The 19840-nt window shown below is 34.0% G+C and overlaps 3 protein-coding genes, 1 non-coding gene and 1 pseudogene across 5 annotated transcripts; 4 read left to right on the forward strand and 1 right to left on the reverse strand.

The window, feature by feature from the left end:
• Positions 1-434: 434 nt before the first annotated feature.
• On the forward strand, positions 435-506 carry TRNAK-UUU (transfer RNA lysine (anticodon UUU)). The gene has a single exon. It is a non-coding gene; the product is annotated as a tRNA-Lys (tRNA).
• A 48-nt stretch (positions 507-554) lies between these two features.
• On the forward strand, positions 555-3758 carry LOC104725794 (notchless protein homolog). The gene is made up of 12 exons (XM_087474451.1): positions 555-871; positions 1050-1131; positions 1217-1306; positions 1415-1540; positions 1624-1751; positions 1846-2045; positions 2346-2409; positions 2599-2709; positions 2811-2945; positions 3030-3227; positions 3335-3391; positions 3486-3758. The coding sequence occupies exons 1-12, from the start codon at positions 719-721 to the stop codon at positions 3567-3569; spliced, it is 1428 nt and encodes a 475-aa protein (XP_087330577.1). The 5' UTR covers positions 555-718; the 3' UTR covers positions 3570-3758.
• Positions 3759-10835: 7077 nt separating this feature from the next.
• LOC104725796 (putative WRKY transcription factor 27) lies at positions 10836-12552 on the forward strand. Its single transcript, XM_010444525.3, has 3 exons — positions 10836-11597; positions 11700-11813; positions 11890-12552. The coding sequence occupies exons 1-3, from the start codon at positions 11137-11139 to the stop codon at positions 12398-12400; spliced, it is 1086 nt and encodes a 361-aa protein (XP_010442827.2). The 5' UTR covers positions 10836-11136; the 3' UTR covers positions 12401-12552.
• A 1222-nt stretch (positions 12553-13774) lies between these two features.
• LOC104725798 (putative NADH dehydrogenase [ubiquinone] 1 alpha subcomplex subunit 5, mitochondrial) lies at positions 13775-15334 on the forward strand. Its single transcript, XM_010444528.3, has 2 exons — positions 13775-14241; positions 14951-15334. The coding sequence occupies exons 1-2, from the start codon at positions 13929-13931 to the stop codon at positions 15148-15150; spliced, it is 513 nt and encodes a 170-aa protein (XP_010442830.1). The 5' UTR covers positions 13775-13928; the 3' UTR covers positions 15151-15334.
• LOC104725797 (pentatricopeptide repeat-containing protein At5g52850, chloroplastic pseudogene) lies at positions 15270-18189 on the reverse strand (annotated as a pseudogene). Its single transcript, XR_015572019.1, has one exon. The product of XR_015572019.1 is annotated as a pentatricopeptide repeat-containing protein At5g52850, chloroplastic pseudogene (transcript).
• Positions 18190-19840: the final 1651 nt, after the last annotated feature.

The following is a 19840-nucleotide window of genomic DNA, read 5'->3' on the forward strand; positions in this document are numbered from 1 at the left end:
GGGGATTCATAAGTCAACATTAGAAACCTGCAAAATGTTGCTTTCACTTCACGATCCAACAGATGTTCTTATGTGTGTGGACTATTTTGCATTGAGAGTGGGAGAATATGCTTGGCTGAAACGATTTTCTAATGAATATCGAGGAGATAACTCGCTTTGGCTCCTCTCAAATTTCTCTTATTCACTTGTTATAAATGAAAATATATAAACAGATAAAAATTAATAAGGATTAAATAGAATGTTTAAATATATTTTAGTCTGATGGGTAAGTATTTTGAAATAAATGATTGAATAACACATGATTTTTATTTGGACTTCCAAATCTATTAAAATCATTAACTAATAAACCACCTCTGAAACTAATTTGCTTTACTTATTTAGACACTTTCTTTTGTTTGCTTCAAATATAATATACTTATAGAAAGGTCAACAAAGCCGGCTTAGCTCAGTGGTAGAGCCCGTGGCTTTTAATCACGTGGCCGTGGGTTCGATTCCCACAGACAGTGTTCTTTTTTATTTTCGTTTTCTTTTTTGCTAAACGGTTTAGTAGTTTTAGGCCCATTAACTTGAAAAAGTTTCGGGTCGGATCATAGAATAAAAAAGACCTAATTGAGTTCCCCTCCTCTGTTCCTTCTGCTTCTCTCTTCTTCACTCAGACGGCAAAAGAAAGACCTAACTCACACAGGTCGGTCTTCTTTTGCTAAACTCGTCGAAGACGATGACCATGGATACGGTCGACGCAGGTATGGGGAAGACGGTGATGTGTCTGTTAACAGACCCAGAAGGAACTAATTTGGGTTCCGCCATGTATATCCCTCAAAATGCTGGTCCTTTGCAACTTACTCACCTTGTCAATAACTTCCTCAACAACGTAACCATCTCTTCTCTCTTCTTTAACTCAAATTTGGCTTAAAGATGTGATTTTTCGTTTCTGGGTAGTTTAGGATATGCAGGAACTTGACTCCTCTGTTTTTTTTTTTAAGTGTTTATGAACTCTGTTGATTTTAGGTATTGATGAACTTTTGCTGTTTATGTTTATGATGATTCAGGAGGAGATGTTACCTTATAGTTTCTATGTATCAGACGAAGAGCTTCTTGTACCTGTAGGAACTTACTTGGAGAAAAATAAAGGTTAAACACTCATTAAAGCATTTTGGTGTGTGTGTGTCTTATGGCTCTATGAAAATCTTATTAAAATTAAAATTGTGGGTTTCAGTGTCTGTGGAGAAGGTTTTGACTATTGTTTATCAACAACAAGCTGTTTTTCGAATCCGTCCAGTTAACCGTTGCTCACAAACAATTGCTGGTATGTTAATAATACTGCTTTCTTCTGTTTCAGAAATTCTTAATATTAGAGATTAACTAAGTGCCAATGGCTTACTTGAGTTTGTTTGGTTTGTTTTTTATATTGTAGGTCACGAGGAAGCTGTGCTCTGTGTTTCATTTAGTCCTGACGGTAAGCAATTAGCAAGTGGTTCAGGTGACACCACTGTTAGGCTTTGGGATCTCTACACTGAAACTCCATTGTTTACTTGCAAAGGTTAGATTTTTCCCTCACCATCGTTCCTCATTTTACTTCCCTTTTTAGATTCCTACTAATGGTTAACTCGCTAACCTTTTCAGGGCACAAGAATTGGGTTCTCACAGTTGCTTGGTCTCCTGATGGTAAGCATCTTGTGAGTGGTAGTAAATCCGGTGAAATCTGTTGTTGGAATCCGAAGAAAGGAGAACTAGAAGGCAGCCCACTTACAGTAAGTACCTTTAATTTGATATTGGTTGATCGTTTCAAGTGTCCTTGTGTTTTGGTTTGTTACTTATTACAGTTGCTTTTCACCTTATTCTTAGGGTCACAAGAAATGGATTACTGGTATCTCGTGGGAACCAGTCCACCTTAGTTCTCCATGCCGTCGATTTGTAACTTCTAGTAAAGATGGGGATGCAAGGATTTGGGATATTACACTGAAAAAATCTATAATTTGTCTCAGTGGACACACGCTTGCTGTGACTTGTGTCAAATGGGGTGGAGATGGAATTATATATACAGGGTATGTTACTAATATGTGAAATGTTTCGTATTGTCTTTCTTAAGCTCTGGTGTCTAATATGTGTTGAATAACATTTCATTGTAGTTTATAGTCAATAGCTTAGATCATTTCATTGTCGGTCATGGGTAAATCTTATATCTGATAACTTGATAATGAAATGAACTTAATTTGCAGTCTCTTTATCTTGTTAATCATTTAGTACTTGCCCCCATGTTTAAGTCTATGATCACTTCTTCTTAGTTACATAACATTATCTTTTTCTCTTGCATTGTATTTAAATATCTGTTTTGTGTTTGGCAGTTCCCAAGATTGCACGATAAAGATGTGGGAGACTACTCAGGGGAAGCTCATTCGTGAATTGAAGGTATAGTTTTAGCCACATTATCTTTCCTTTGCACTAGTATCAGACACATTCCCCATCCTTCTTGTATCTTGAGAGATCGTATGCTGATAAATTGCTCTATGTGTTTGATGTTCTGAATGTATGTTTCGTAGCTTGTACAGATTCACCAAGTATCACTTTTAACCAACTCAATTTTCACTGTTACTTCAGGGGCATGGGCATTGGATTAACTCCCTAGCATTGAGCACAGAATATGTTCTCCGAACAGGAGCTTTTGACCACACTGGACGACAATACCCTCCAAATGAAGAAAAACAAAAGGTAAGCTTATCACTCCATTCCACACACTTGAGATCAGTTTCGTCCTTTTACCCTGATTTTCATCTTTCCCTTTGCAAACTGCTGGCTTCTTTTTATTATAGGCACTCCAAAGATACAACCAAGCAAAAGGGGATGCCCCTGAAAGATTAGTGTCTGGATCTGATGATTTTACAATGTTCCTCTGGGAACCTTCTGTTAGCAAACAATCTAAAAAGCGTTTGACTGGTCATCAACAGGTACTTTCTTGAAAACTTCATTCTTTTTGCCGAGGTTTTTGGTTCTCTTTCTGATTGTTTACGTATAATTGTGGTCAACAACAGCTTGTAAATCATGTCTATTTCTCACCTGATGGAAAATGGATTGCAAGTGCATCGTTCGATAAATCAGTTAGGTTATGGAATGGTGTTACAGGACAATTCGTTACAGCTTTCCGGGGCCATGTTGGACCTGTTTATCAGGTCAGCTGGTCCGCAGACAGTAGATTGCTTTTGAGTGGCAGTAAAGACTCTACTCTCAAGGTAAAAAACTTGCTTTTATATAATGATGTAACTCATGAAATGTCATTCCTACTCTTTACTGGAGATATTCCTCAGTTTCTAAATCAGAAAGTTTGGTACTGTCACAGATATGGGAAATTAGGACGAAAAAGTTAAAACAAGATCTTCCTGGCCATTCCGATGAGGTATAAACACCTTCCAAGCTTAATTTTTTTACCCATGTCAATCTCTGTCTTCTCATACTGTTGCAACCCTTTGCGTTTTCTTGGTTGGTCAAAGGTTTACGCTGTGGATTGGAGTCCAGATGGTGAGAAAGTAGTTTCTGGTGGTAAAGATAGAGTTTTGAAGCTATGGCAGGGTTAAGATTGAAGAGCATCGTGGAGCTTTTTGTTTTTCTCAGCCAAATTATTTAGCTCTTTCAACTTGTTTGGCTTCTGCTTTTTAATGCTTCTCTATGGGCTTTTTGATCTTATGCTTAGTAAAAAAAATTAAAAAACTATTTGTTCTTCCCTCAAGTTGTTACTTTTATATGAAGCCTTTTTACATTGGCTATTACATGAATTCATACACATAGAGGTATTGTGGTTATATAACGAAACAAGATTAGCCTCTAACAATTCAGTGATATATATAAATAAGGTCTTGAAGATCAAACCGTAAAAATAATCCAAGGACAAAAAATTGGTTTTTCGCTGACTCTAATTGGACGAGCTCTGACTTCTGGGTCAAACATTATTAAAATGACGGTCAGAATGAGAAATCTCTCAACACACATTATTAATTTTGGACCATTTAACCATGAATTAGTTATATATAGAGTATATAGACATGACATAATCATAACAACAAAAAAAAAGTTACTTGGGGTTGATCTTGTATCGCTGTCATTTGCCAAACCAATGAAAAAATTGAGGGGCGGGGCTAGGTTTTCAGAAACGATCCTTGGCTCAGTCTCCTAATGAAACCAACCAAACCCACAAAAACCAAAACGTGGTCATGGAAGATTTCACGATCAGTACCAAGTGATAGTGACCATCACATCATTTTATTCTTATCTCTCCCTCTCTCTAATGGCCCCTCTTTGTAAGGACCAAAAGCTTTAGTCGGTTCTCTCTATCATCCCATCACCTCTACCGAAAGAAGAAAGAGATATCAGAGAATTCTTCCTATAGAGACAACCAAATTGATTCATGGAATGAGTTTTGGAATTTGATCATCAAAAGCTCTCTCTCTCTCTCTCTATCTTTGGCTTTGTTTCGCCTTTTAGACATAAACCAAACTATTAAAATCAATATAGTCTAAAAGAGAAGTGAAAGGAACTGTAACCATTAACCAAACATCTCTCTCATTTCATTCCCTTTGGATGTCTTTTCTTTAGGACAAAAACTAAAATAAAATAAAGATGATACATCAAATATGAAATACATTATAGTGGATGTGGTCCAAAAATAATAAGATTTCATTTTTTATTTATGTCCTATCATATATGATCATACAACCTTATTGCCTAATTAAAACCACATATTTTCCATGTCTCCAACATTAGGTTCTTTTTTGTTTTCTAAGTTCGATATTTATTTTTATAAACAAACCAATGTGAATATAGTGAGGATGTTAGGGTTTGATTCCTTGTTTTTTTTTCCTTTTTTTCTAGAAGCATATATCCCTCTTTTTCTCTCTTGTCTTTTGGTATTTTTTGAGAGAAAAAAAAGGAAAGGTATATAAATTATGTGTACTGAAGCCATATTCTTTTTGGTAATCATGAATGAGAGAAACCTTTTGTGCTCGTAAAGGGTTATATTCTCGATAGTTTGTTGCAAAATGAATAACTAATGGAATATTATTTTGGTACTATACCTTCTCTTTATTTTAATAAAGCCACATGCTTCAATATTGTCCAAGAATTTTTTGATTCCGACCCCTTGATGGGAAAAGACTAATGTTATATGTGTTATGATCGTAATTATCTCTTCTTCTTTTCTTCTTCTTCTTCTTCTAAACTTTTCAAATTACACGAATTTAACAGCTTTTATTTTCGAAATATTGTTACCTTATCTTTTAGTTATCTTTAAAATTATTGTCATTATAGTAGCAAACATAATAGGGTGTGTACTCTTAGTGTAGACAGTGAATGTTATGATTATAGTGGGGATTAATGTAGTCATGTCTCGTAATAAGAATGATGCCTTTTTGCTTCAACTTTTTATATAAGAAGGTTGGGGTCATCTTTTCTGCAATTTGTCTATTTGGCCACCTTCCACTCTTGGATGTGCAAATTATAATTGCACCCTACAAAATGGTCACGTGACATGCGTTAGACGCACGTGTTCCCTGACACACGAACCCTATTGACTTGTGATTCTTTTTATTTTCTAAAAAATGGTGAATGTTTGAGCTTTATGTAAAATGATTGGCAGCTTCTTATACTGATCTAACTTTTATGGTAAAATGATTGGCAATTTTGCAAGCTCAGATTTTATGTTAAACCAAAACTTTTATGGTAATTTGGTCAAAGTGGAATGACGCTTTCATGTTTTACACAATTTGGGATCAGAATTGATCGGATTCATTAAAAAAGCAATTGCTAAAATATGCATGTTCTGTTCGTGTGTTTTTTCAAGGGAGGATAGAGGAGGAAGTAAGACAAGAAAGTCCCTTTTACGTTTTCTTATTGTTCGAAACTTCGAATTATTTTAAGGAATCAACATGAATCCATATAAAACAAAACTTTGTAAGTCATATATATAAATTATAAAAATGGACTAATTAATTAAGAAGATAATATTGGTAGTGATTGGGACTATATATATTGGAGAGGATTACTTCAGCTACGCATCTATAGTTGGAAACAAACAACATATTAATAGTCAGCAAAATTTGGGAGAAATTACGAAAGCAAGAGTGTTTAATTATGACCAACAAGAGTGAGAAAGGACTTGATCCAACTCGAGTCGTTGACTTTCTAAACATAGTCAGATGATGAAACAAACCTGTTTCCCACTCAAATGACCAACACATGCATGTTTCAGCCTTCCATTGGCATTGGAGTACAAGAAGTGGGGAGCATGTGACGTAAGACGGTCCTGCCTTCACCTGATTACACCACAAATCAAATTACATGATACAACGTAACCGAGTTGATTTGAAACCATTAACAAACGGATATTTGAAATTAATAAAATCCATTTTGTTATGAATAGGATATTCAAATTAATGTGGAAAACATAGAACCTCTTTTAGGTTTTTTTTTTTTTTTTTTAATATGTTAAAGTATATGTGTTGAAAATTTGAAATGTATAGCACATGCATAGCCACATAATTTGTCAATGTTTTTTTTTTTTCTACAACAAAAAATTAGTTTATATGAACCAATAGGATGAAGAAGTCAATTTTAATATCTTTGAAGTATGTCAACGACTCAACGTTAAAAATCAGAAATTAGAGACAAAGGTAGAAGATGGTTTGTCAAAAAAAAAAAAAAGGTAGAAGACGAAGATCAAAGTTCTTTTACGATTTCTTACTTGATTCGTTTCGTTGACGACTCGTTTACATTGTTTTTAAGAAAACAAGATCTATTAAATTAAAACTCATCACGTATAATTTTCTAAATCACTCTTGGATTATAATCACGTATAAATCACTTACCCAAGACCGAGAGTTTACCCTAATCATTACCTTGTGTTTTTTTTTTTTTTGGGGCAAATCATTACCTTGTGTAAGCTTCACTATTTTCCCATACGTTTCGTTAACTCGTTACATTGTTTTCACTAAAATAACAAAACTAGTTCAACTTTTCATGGAGAACAAAAATGAACGATGGAACAAAGATAAAGCTTGAGCAATCTAAACACGATGTCAAATCCTAGAATTTTCGTACCATGTTAAAATTGTGTAGTAAGAACTTGATATATTAATAATAAGTGAACGTTTCTTATACATGCAATTAAGCGGCAGTAGACACGTAAGTCTATTAAGAAACTCTAACCAACACCACATAGCCCCAAGAAGAATATAGTCCAAACACACCAACAAATAGATCAAATTGTTATATTCAATTTGATGAGAAAGATGGCTTACAACACATATTTAGATGAACGAGCTTCCAGTTTAAGATCAACTTGCAAATAAGTAGAGTGATTTATGTTTTTTTTGTTTTTTTTATAACTCAAAAGTGATTCTAAAGGTTTTCTAAGCCCAAAGACTAATCTCTTGTGACCGAAAGAAACCATATTAAATTTCAAACCCCCATAACCAATGCTACTTGAACCCAAATGGCGGGATTTTTCTCCCTTTACCACTGGACCAAGGCGATTTGGTTTAGTGATTTATGTTTTGTATACTACGTAAACTAAGTAATATATTAAAATTTTGATGTGGAACTTTTTTAGTATAATGATCTTTTAGTTCATTTAATCTGAGAACAGTTTAAGTTCACATCAGTTTGGTGCATTGTGATGTGTTGTTATAAGTGTTCCATATAATTAACAAGTTTTCCATATATTCAACAATATTCTTATAAAGTGTTCAAGTTGTTTATAAAAAAAGGTTCAAATGGATGATAAATAAAGCATATAAGAAAAAAAAATATCTCTTTAAGAAAAGAAAAGTTCCAACAGCCCAAAAAAAAAAGAAAAAAAAAAAGAGCAAGGAATTGATGAAATTCCGAGTGATATTAATTCCAAATCTCAACTCAAAACATTTTAGGAAAGTCTAAATGATATTTTTAGGAATTAGAAACGAATCCATCCCATGTTGTCGTTTACCTCACGTGTCATGTAATGGACCCATCCCTCCTCATTTTATTGGTCTTTTTTAGTCGATTCCATAAATATCGATCTATCAAACCATAATAATGGTGCATTGTGATGTGCTGTTGCTATAGAATATATATTGTACGAGAAGTAAGTAACACCCAATGACTAATTATTTCCTTTGAAAGTCACTAGTCTAATGGAGAAGCTTGTAACTTGTAATTGTCGTTTTTGTCATAAATTTTGGATTGTGTCATAATGCATGTTATATTTGATAAAGAAAATGTATATATGAATTGTCTAAAAAATTGTTTGCCCAAAAAAAATATATATGAATTGTCTAAAATTAGTGTTGATGTCACCAATAAATCTGATTCAGAAGTTACTTTAAATTCGTTGTGCAAATTCTTTTTTTAATGAAATCCTCAAAAACAATTCATTTTCTTGTAAAAGTACATTCTTTGTTAGATTTATTTCAAAAAAAAAAGTGTCAAATAATATTGAATTGTCGAAGATATTTAAAGTACTGTCAAATTGAAAATGAAATTAATAAATGGGATATATTGCTAACTTGTAGTGTCATTTGGCAAAAAAGTACTTTATATAAAGGTATAAATCTTTACATTGTTTTAACCCCTCCTAAAAGCTTTGTTTTATTTACAAAAGACAAGTTAAAGCGTTACAATTAGTGGCATCTTGAACACTATAAGGACTAGAGATTTTCTTAATGCTCTTTAATGAAACGGTTTGAGAGACGTGGCTGAGAAAAAGCTATTTTCGTTTTTTGGATATCTATTTTTAGATACAAACTTGTAATTCAATCAAACTCTTTAGATAATCTGCCGTTACCCATTACTTTACATTTGAAAAATATGTATCAAATACACCTAAATTAAATGGTGGTCAAGAAAACAAAATGAGTGAAGAACAGTGTCACTGGGTCCTTATGACAGATAATAATTTTTTCACATTTTATATATTAAACTGACGTAAAATATAGCATTGAACTTTCGTAATCAACTACTAAGCTTTGTAACTTGATAACAAAATTCTCACAATTACATAGTTTATACATTATATAGGTTTCAAGTTCCAACAAATCAATGGTAATTATTTATAAATTTTTGGAATTCTCGAGTCCCATATATTCTAAAATTGTTGAGAAACACAGTATGACAATTTTCTGATAATAGTTTGAGAATTCTAAAAATATATATATATATATATATATTCAATTTAGTTTTCTTAACCAACAGATTCCACCAATCTATAAGAATACATCGGGAAAAAAAAAATAATACATCGAATAAATCGTACGGCCCAGACGAGCTTAATAACAACGGACGAATCAGAAAGAAGAACGTAAAATAAACACGGATGCAGAGAATCAAAGTCCCAAAATTGCATATGACTATTTTGCGCTTTTTGTACTGCTAGTGTGCGCCAAAACAAAACAATAGTGGTCCCTAGCTTTGACTTGGTTTATAAAGTCAAAGTAAAAGCAACTTTTGTGGGATAAGATTTTGATTTTGATTTTGTAATAGAGAGAGAACAAGAATCTGTATCTTACTTCCACTTACGAAATTACAAGAACTCTTCTATTGTGTTCTGTCTGTAATAAGAGATAACAAAAATACAAAAATTGGAAAAAAAAAAAAAAGTAGAGAGAGTGACAAGTGAAGCGAGTGCTTTGTTTGGTTCGAATATTATTCGTACCATTACCATATTTACGATTTTTTCTTTCTCTTTTTTTTTTCTTTTTTAACTTATGATTTGAGAGGTGTGAAAAGAGTATTCGTGCTTTTTTCACCTTTTGTTTTTGTAAGATCTTGTGAGCATTTTAAATTATCCTCTAAAATCAGAGATTCGTTTCAGAGGAAGAATCTAGAAATTGATCTTGTTGTGTTAATGCATTTTTAAGCCGTTTCATTCTTGGATTCTTTTACAATGAATGAACAATATTACTTACGTTACGTTCTTTTTCAACAATTTTTTTATTATATCTTCTTTGTGTGTTACCTTGTTCAACATTGACATTCACGCTTAAAGCAAAATTATTTATTTGGATGCTATGTTTTATTATAAAATTTTATTAAACCCCAAACTTTAAAACATTTTATCTATTTATCTTTTCAATTTTATGGATTTAGTTCTTTAAACAGCTAGTGTTTTAATTCTTAGACTATTGAAACAATTTTTTTGATTGGTATCTCTTTATAGCTGAATATAATTATCAATTATGACCAATTTCAAAAATCAAAAAATCTATTTTTTTTGCCATATTACAAAAATAAATGTCGTCATATCATTACATTAGGCTTGTTCAGTTTTTCTCTGAAACATTATAAATTCATATATGAAACAAAAACAGTTGGATTCAAAGAAATTTAGAGACAAATGATAGAAATGTATGTTCATTATAACCAAAAAAAACTTCTAAAACATATTAGTGTTTCAATGCTTGTTGGCTGAATCTTGAGTTCATTTACAATTAATGTTTGTTTGTTCGTAAATTATGAAACATTTTCTCAGCTATAAGAACGTTATTGTAAATTTGTCGTCTAGTAATAAAAACATGTTCTAAAATCAAAGACTGTCTTTTTAAATTCAATAATATTTCGATATAATCTATTATCACACGTTACAAAAATTTACTAGCCGAAATTTCGCCACACTCCAAAAAAATTCTTTTCATTTTTGGAGAAAAACATTTTTCTAACATTATTTTATCACGCAGCAAAAATGAATCATTGAATTAAAAAGACATCTTGATATACATTTTTTTTTAACGTTTTTTAAAAAGAAAATATTACTTAGCGAATCTTATTATACTCTTTCAAATATTATCATATATGATGAAAGACTACATCATAATATTATCTATTTAAAGAGTATAAATATGTAAAAAGAGATAAGAAAAGAAGATATGAAAAGTGTAAACCTATCAAGAGTTAAATTTTTTTTTTTGTCAAATGTATAAATAATTGAAAAGAATAGCAAGTCAAGTGCTCTCTCTCCCACCCATCGATTCCTTTCGGACACTGCCCCAATCCCTCTCCATACTCCCTCCCTCTCTCTCTCTCTCTCTCTTTCGACAAAGAAAAAGTCAGCGCCGTCCTTTACGCCATAGTTTGTCTCCTTTTCTCTCTCTCCTCACCAAATTCTTCAAGATCACGGCCATGTCCTCCGAGGATTGGGATCTCTTCGCCGTCGTCAGAAGCTGCAGCTCCTCTGTTTCCACAGTTACTATAAACACCAACTCTTGTGTTGGTCATGAAGACGACGGAGGAAACTGTAAACAACAACAAGATCCTCCTCCTCCTTCTCCTCCTCTGTTCACACACATCCATGGAGACAGAGACTCTTCTTCTTCTTGCAACGAGCTACAAGATTCTTGCAAACCTTTTTTACCCGTTACTACTACTACAAGTTGGTCTCCTCCTCCTCCTATAGTTCCATCACCAGCTCTTAGTGTCTCAATGAAACAAGAACAACTACTTCTCGAATCACAAGATCAGAAACCTCCTCTAGGTGTTAGGGTTTTCCCACCGTCCACTTCTTCTTCCGTCTTTGTTTTCAGAGGTCAACGCGACCAGCTTCTTCAACAACAATCCCAACCTCCTCTTCGATCTAGAAAAAGGTTGGTTTGGTTTCATCGATTAATAAACCCCATCTCTTACTATACAAAAGTTACTTTATTTAAACCTATGCTTTCTTTTGTTTTGTTGCTCTAATTACACAGAAAGAATCAGCAAAAGAGAACCATATGTCATGTAACGCAAGAGAATCTCTCTTCTGATATGTGGGCTTGGCGTAAATACGGTCAAAAACCCATCAAAGGCTCTCCTTACCCAAGGTATATAGTCTTTTTCTCAAATTTTTCTCGACAAAACAAAAAAAAGTTTAATTAATGTGTAATTACATAAAAACAGGAACTACTATAGATGCAGTAGCTCAAAAGGATGTTTAGCTCGAAAACAAGTGGAAAGAAGTAATTTAGATCCTAATATCTTCATAGTCACTTACACCGGAGAACACACTCATCCACTTCCAACTCACCGGAACTCTCTCGCCGGTAGTACTCGTAACAAATCTCAACCCGTTAACCCGATCCCTAAACCCGACTCGTCAGGTCAAACCGTTCTTGGGTCTAATACGGTTAAAGAAGAGATACATCTTTCACCGACGACACCGTTGAAAGGAAACGACGACGTTCAAGGAACAAACGGAGATGAAGATATGATTAGTCAAGAAGTCAACATGGAAGACGAAGAGGAAGATGTAGAAGAAGTAGAAGAAGAAGATGATGAAGATGTTGGTGAAGATGATGACATGGATGATCTTTTGATACCGAATTTAGCGGTGAGAGATCGAGATGATTTGTTCTTCGCTCGTAATTTTTCCTCTTGGTCCGCCGGATCCGCCGGTGACGGTGGTGGATGATGGAAGACGAATAATCTCAAATTACAAAAAAAAAAAAAAAAAAAAGATAAAAGTCAGTTTTTAATTATTATTTTTATTTGTTAAAAATTGACATTTATTGTGTTATTAAAAAAATATATAGAGAGACAGAGAAAGAATGACTAGTCATAAAATCATGTTTCTTCTTCGTTTAGTTTAGAGTTTAGACTAATACAGCTAAATTTAGAAAATTAGTTTTGATTAATAATATGGTCCAAAGTGATATTGCATATATACATACCAAAGCTTTTTCTTGTCTCCCAAACTTATAAATCAGTAATGATGAAAACTATGAATACCAAAAAGCAACAAATTTTTGTCAAACTCTCTAGTATATTTTAATTTTATAAAAATAAAATATGGGTTGACAAAAACAAAAGGTAAATACTGAAACAAACAAAATATAGGTTTAAATCTAAACCTTTTTTTTTTACAGCTACTTTAATTAATGTGCCTAAAATAATAAAGTTGGCAGTGAGAAGTGAGAACAATGTTAAAAAAATTCGTATCAATTAATGACGATAATAATTATATAATTAAAACATCGGTTTAGTGTAATAATTGAGAAATAAAATAATCATGTGGCAAGCTAGCTAGCTAGACGACAGTTAATTCGGTTCAGACCGGGAACTAAAAGACTCCGGTTTTTAATATCACGAGACAAGACCCTAAATCTGGCGTCTTTAGTCCCACTTGTGGTGCCTTGTGCTTTGGCTTCTATTAAATGGTCAACCTTTTTTTTATTACTATCAAAATACTACAATATGTTATTTTTGTCGTAATCCGTAGCGTCGGTCAAACATATTTTATTTCCTTATTTGTTCGTATTAGAAAAATCCTGCAATTAAACGTCTCTAGAATTAACTAAAGTAGGGTCGTTTATGATATCATTTTAATAGAATAAGCCTATTACGAAATTACGATTTTTTTTAAAAAAAATAGTATTGGTCTGTCCAGATTCTTATATGACGAAAGATGGGCATGCAAGTTGTTGTTACCTCTCATCTTATCTTATACTAATTACTAATTTTTTTTTTTTTGGAAGTGTTATCTTATTACTTTAGTGAACAAGCATTTAATGTAACCAAAAAAAATCGATACAAATTGAGAGGGGAAAAAAGGGTTTCCTTTTTTAAAAATATCTAACGTAAGAGTTGGCCATATTGTCTATGGTCCCCAACTCACGAATATAAAAAAACACTAGATTTTTAAAATATGAATAATCACAGATTCACAATTGAACTCGAATTAATTATTAGGATGTTTAAAAAAAAGCAAGATAAGATTAATAAATATGCTTAATGATGCGAATATGCGATGAACACAAAAGCCCAGTCATATGCCTATTAGTATAACAGGCCCATTTAACTAAACATAGGCCCATAGCTTCTTTCGTTTTCTTCTCGATCTGAAAAAGTGAGAGTTGGCACTGTAAACAAAACAACCAACAAACATATCTGAGATTTCGCCGGAGCTGAGGAGTGAGAGGAGGAGCGATCCAACGGTTGAGATGTTTCTACGGGCAATCGGACGGCCATTATTGGCTAAAATGAAGGAGACGACGGGGATCGTTGGGCTTGACGTTGTTCCGAACGCGAGAGCGGTGTTGATCGATCTCTATAGCAAAACCCTAAAGGAGATCCAAGCCGTGCCGGAGGATGAAGGATACCGTAAATCTGTGGAAGCGTTCACGCGCCACCGTCTCAGTGTATGCAAGGAAGAAGAAGATTGGGAGGTGATTGAGAAACGGCTTGGTTGTGGTCAGGTTGAAGAGCTTATCGAAGAGGCACGCGATGAGCTCACTCTCATTGGGAAAATGATTGGTTCGTTCCCTCTTCGACTCTATGATTGATTTGATATTTTTGATTCGGTTTTGTGGATGAATCACTGAGGTTACCTTGTTAGGTCGGTAGTGATGTATAATGAAACATTTGGGATTTGATTTTACTGTGCATAGCTAGTTAGGGAACAAATTATGAACAGTTAGGACTATAGATTGATTTGTTTCAAGAAATGGGTTTGGAAAAATGAGAATCTTAATTTTTTGAGGCTTTGTGGATGGGGCAATAGGTTAGCAGAATCTGAACACTGAGCATTGCATTGGTGAGTCTCTATGATGTAAAGGTTTATTGAAATTTCTAGCTGAAACTGAAATGCAAGTAACGGAATGCAAAAGTCGAGCTTTTTGTATTATTTGCTAACTCTGGCGTATGGGTGAAAGAAAGCTTGGTACGGTTTTTGCTTCAAATGATACATAGGTGTGTGGCATGTATTAGTGTTCTTGCTTTGCAGTTATATATACATTAGTGATAGTGCCTGTGAAAGCTCTCTTTCAGTGATCTTATTTCTTGGTTTTATGAAATGTTATTGTCTTTTATAGAAGTAGCTATTGTTTGAGCCTTGTAACATTCTTTGGTTGTAATATGCTGCTACAGAGCAGACTTGCAACGTTCTATATTTTGGTTTGTTTATTGCCCATTTACGATACTTTGTTCACCATGGGCTCCTAAGACAATATGTTTGCATTTGCAGAATGGGACCCTTGGGGTGTTCCAGATGACTATGAGTGTGAAGTAATTGAAAACGATGCACCGATTCCAAAGCACGTTCCTCAGCACCGACCTGGTCCTCTGCCTGCAGAGTTCTACAAAACGCTTGAAGGTCTACTTTCGGAATCCAAAACAGAAATCCCAGCTGCTACTATCTCCAGCGACCCGCAGTTGAAGGAGTAACTTCCAGTTTTACAAATTGTGTGTTTGTTGCTTTTTTGGCTAGAGTTGTTCCCGAATTGGTGGTCAGCCTCTGAATAAATTGCTTAATAACTTTCAAAACTATAACAATGTTGTACTCGTTTCACAAATGTTTTATCATTCTTATTAAAAACCTATGATAATAATACAAATGTTGTTTCTTCCCTTTTGCAAGAACATTCCCCATTCTTAAAGATATGTACCTGATTACCATCTCTTACAGTTATTTTCTTATCGACTAATCGGGTCAAGATAGAGACAAAATCATGGCAGTCCTTACACAGGATTTTGTTCTTAACAACATGAACCGGGGCTTGTGGTGATGCATAGATAAAACCATATACAACAGCTTGTTTTGCACTGTGAAAGCTTGCGTTTTCATTACCTCGGTATGGAGAACCAAACCTTTTGATCTCTTCCTTTATCGATTCTATCTCTGCATAAATCCCACTCGTTTTTACCGTTGTAGTAACATCTTCACTGACAAAGCTGTGAACTTTTCCTTGAACTTCCACAGAGCTTTGGCTTAGCTTCTTACCCAAACCCTTCTCACTCATCAAATTTCTAGTCTTTTGGGCCAACTCTGGTTTTCCAGATTCGTCGTATAGGTCAGCCAAAAGAATGTAGAATGCTGGATCATATGGTGCAAGTGTTAAGCCTTTGTTAGCCATATCTTCTCCTAAAGACAGATTCCCATGGTATCTACAAGCTCTTAACAATGTTTTGACGATCATAGCATTTGGTTTTAACTGCATTGTCTCTAGAACTCCTGTTGCTTCCTCTAGCCGTCCAGCACGACCTAAGATACCAACCAAATGAACATAGTGCTCTATCTGTGCCTCAATGTTATAAGTATCCTTCATTGATTGGAAATACTCAAGTCCCATCTCTGTTAATCTTCCCTGACTACAAGCAGAGAGCAATATCACGAACGTTACTGAATCGGGCTCGAATCCTTTCATCCTCATATCTTCAAATGCAGATAGAGCAGATGAAATACAACCGTTTGATGCCAAAGCAGATACCATCCCATTCCATGAAACCACATCAGGCATAGCTATTTCTTCGAAAACTTTCTTTGCATCTTCCAAGAGACCACATTTACCGTACATGTCAACAAGACTATTTGAAACCGAAACCGAGCTAGAAAACCCGGATTTTTCTGAGTAACAGTGAAGATGTTTCCCAGTTTCAAAAGCGCCCAAGTTGGCTGACGCTGAGAGAAACCCGGTTAAGCTAACCGGATCCATTCTGATTCCATCTGCAAGCATATGACTGATGACACTTAATGCCATTTCGTACTTTCCCAACTCATTAAACCTCGTTATCAAGCTCGTGTAAGTGATATCATCCCTCCTGTCCATCAGCCAAGTCGCTTTCCAGGCATAATCCACCTTATTCAAGCTGGCATATGCATCAACGAGTGAATTCCCTACTCTTATTCCACCATCTACGTGTCTTCTGAGTAGATATCCATGGATCTCTAATACCTGTCTTATAGACTTCAATTTGCTGCAGGCTCGGAGAACACCAGATAGAGTAACACCATTAGGTTCCACCCCTTGTGCTACCATCTCCATCAACAGTCCAAAACAATCTTTCTCAAACCCGTGATCAACAAGACCTAAGATTAATGTTGTCCAAGAGATGACGTTTGGTGAGATCATTGCTGCGAAGACTCCCAAAGCTTCTACTTCTGATGCTGAGCACTTCATATACATATCTACAAGTGCATTTCCGACATCAGTGTTGTCCTCCAAGCCAACCTTAATCATTTGTGAGTGAATCTGCTTGCCTAAATCTAGCGACCGGACAGATGAACACAAGCTCAATATTGCAGAGTATGTGAAGTTATTGGGCTGCAAACCCAAATCTCGCATCTGAAGAAACGTACCAATAGCTTCTTTGGCTCTCAAGTTTCTTACAAACCCTGATACCACAGACGTCCAAAGAAACACATCCTGTTCTCCAGTCGAATTCAAAACCCTCAAAGAATCTTCCATTATAGAGAACCTCGAGTAGAAATCAACAAGGGAAGTCTTCAATACCACATTCAGCGGAACTCCCCAAACGATTATGTTGCTATGAATCATTTTACCAAACTCCAAACCGAGAAAGGAAGAGGCACCTAAAAGCTTAACAAAGGTAAACTCATTAGGAGAAACACCAACTTTAATCATGTCAGAGTACAACTGCAACGCTTCTCTCCATTTACGAGCTTCAACTAAAGAAGATATCATCATAGTCCAAGAGATAGTATCCGCGTTCTGAAGAGAACTAAACAGTTCACGAGCTTCCTTAAATTGCCCACACTTAGAATACAAATCAGTCAAGCTGCTTCCTATAACAGAGTTTCCCAAAAACCCTGTCTTTATAACAGAACCATGAACACGAACTCCATAACTGAGATCTCTCAAACCAGCACAAGATCTTATCAGAGAAGAAAACGTGAATTCATTCGGGTTTGTTCCCGAAGCCATCATTTCCCCAAACAACGAAACCGCTGACACGAACTCTTTGCTCTTAGTATACGCAGAGATCACAACTGCCCATGCAAAAACAGTTCTCTGCGGCATTTCATCGAACAGTTTACGTGCATCCCATATACCATCGGATTTCAAGTAAAGACCCAAAAGATTGTTGCATAAGTCGAGATTGTTTAAAAGACCGAACTTGATTACAGGGCAGTGGATGTGTAAACCAATGCGAGATGAATTCGATTCGCAAAAGGAGAGTATCCGAATACATAATTGTTGAAGATTACCCAATTCGTTATTGCGTGAGAGAAATGATGAAGCTGCTGCTGCTACTTTGTTCGTCATTCTCTGTTCGCATCAAGCTTTGAAGACGAAGAAAAGGTCGAAACTTTAAAATTTTCACATCGCTGTTGAGATTTGCCCTTAAAACAAACTGATTTAGTTTGGAGGGAAACAACAAAGCTCACAAGTACTCAAATATGAAATACGTATACATAAAATAAGTATATTTAAAAATCTATTTTACCATTTTTTAGTACATTTTGGTGTCATCATTTCTTATCTTTGTATCCAAACAAATACCAACCAAATTCTCTACAATCCTTACAATCAAACACAATGATTTCTTTATTTGATAATATTAATTTCCTAAAACCTATCTACCTAATTTAAAGCAATATGTTATATTAAAATTTAATTCTCTTTTCACTTTTATTTAATCTTATATTTAATTATTTAAATTACTATTTAATACATTAAGTTAATAAAATTTTAGATTTTTTTAGCATATGATGTGATTTGAATTTTTATAAACGGATATATATTTTAAAAATTGTTTTAGAATTTTTGTACCCAAACAAATATATTTGGATATAGATTATTTCACATTTGAATTATTTTAATATATAATGAATATCTATCTTAACATTTTTATTAATTACTGTGAGAACACATACATATATAACAACGTAACATTTATATTAAAACTCAAAGAAACTTGATCTATTTATAATATATTCAAAAGTTTAAAAAAAAAAAATTGCCTCGTGGTGTACCACGAGGTCAAACCTAGTATTATGCATAAATGTCGACAAAAAAAAAAGTTATGCCTAAGAAAAAACACTATATTTTAAAACATTGCATTATTGCAACACTATCATACAACTTATAATTGTTAACCTAATGTTTTCTTAATTGTGTGATTGACAAATTTATGAAAAAAAACACTAAAGATGGTATTTTTGGAAAAAAAAACTCATTTTAGTGATATTGATGAAAATTGCATGCCCTTAACTAATTCATTAAAAAAAATTAATATTTATGTAAAATGGTTACTATTGGCTAGCTTTAGCAATTTAAAAGTAGAAGAGAAAGAAAAATTGATTTAGAGTTTTAACTTTGAATGAACCACAAAAGAGTTTTTAAAAGGGAAATTGGCTAAGTAACATAAAAAAAAAAATTATATTTAATCTGCTAACCATTATAACCATCAAAAGTTTATATATATATATAGGGTGTATTTAATGTATTATTGACAACTTCATCGTTACCATCATCATCTTTATCACCACCATCCTTATTACTATCAGACACTGTCCACCACCCACTTCCGGCTACCACCTCCGACCACCATCTTCTGGCCACCAATCTCCGGCTACATACCCACCTCCAGTCACCCACTTCCAACTAACTGGGAGTATTATAGTAATTTCTCTTTGCCTTTTGGTTAGTCACCTAATATTAAGAATTAGCGTGTTATATTCTTCAATATATTTTCAATTTTGGCTACCTAGTTAATTCACCTTTTTTAAAAGTACATTATAGTCACGTGACAAAAAAAAAAAATTCACAACAAACAAAAAAACGGATTTGAGTAAAAGTGTAAAACACAAAAAATAACATCCATATTTAACGGGTTAAACTAATTAACCATGTTTCGATTCGTGTTATATTTTTTAATTGACCTAGTAAAGTCATCCAAAACTCGTTAACGGAAAAAAAAAAAAAAAAAAACTCGTTAACGGAAATCAAACAATAACGACAAACAAAATATTGTTTGGTAACAATGGGATTTTAGGGGAAAGGCGTTCACGGGCGAGTAGACAAACGAACAAGTCCGTGAACACAATTTGTGATATTTATATGCATGAGTCTGTGTGTGTATATATATGATATATCAATGTTTGCATGTACAT

Source organism: Camelina sativa, chromosome 11 (assembly GCF_030686135.1).
Source record: "Camelina sativa cultivar CO46 ecotype springtype chromosome 11, ASM3068613v1".
Lineage (NCBI taxonomy): Eukaryota > Viridiplantae > Streptophyta > Magnoliopsida > Brassicales > Brassicaceae > Camelina > Camelina sativa.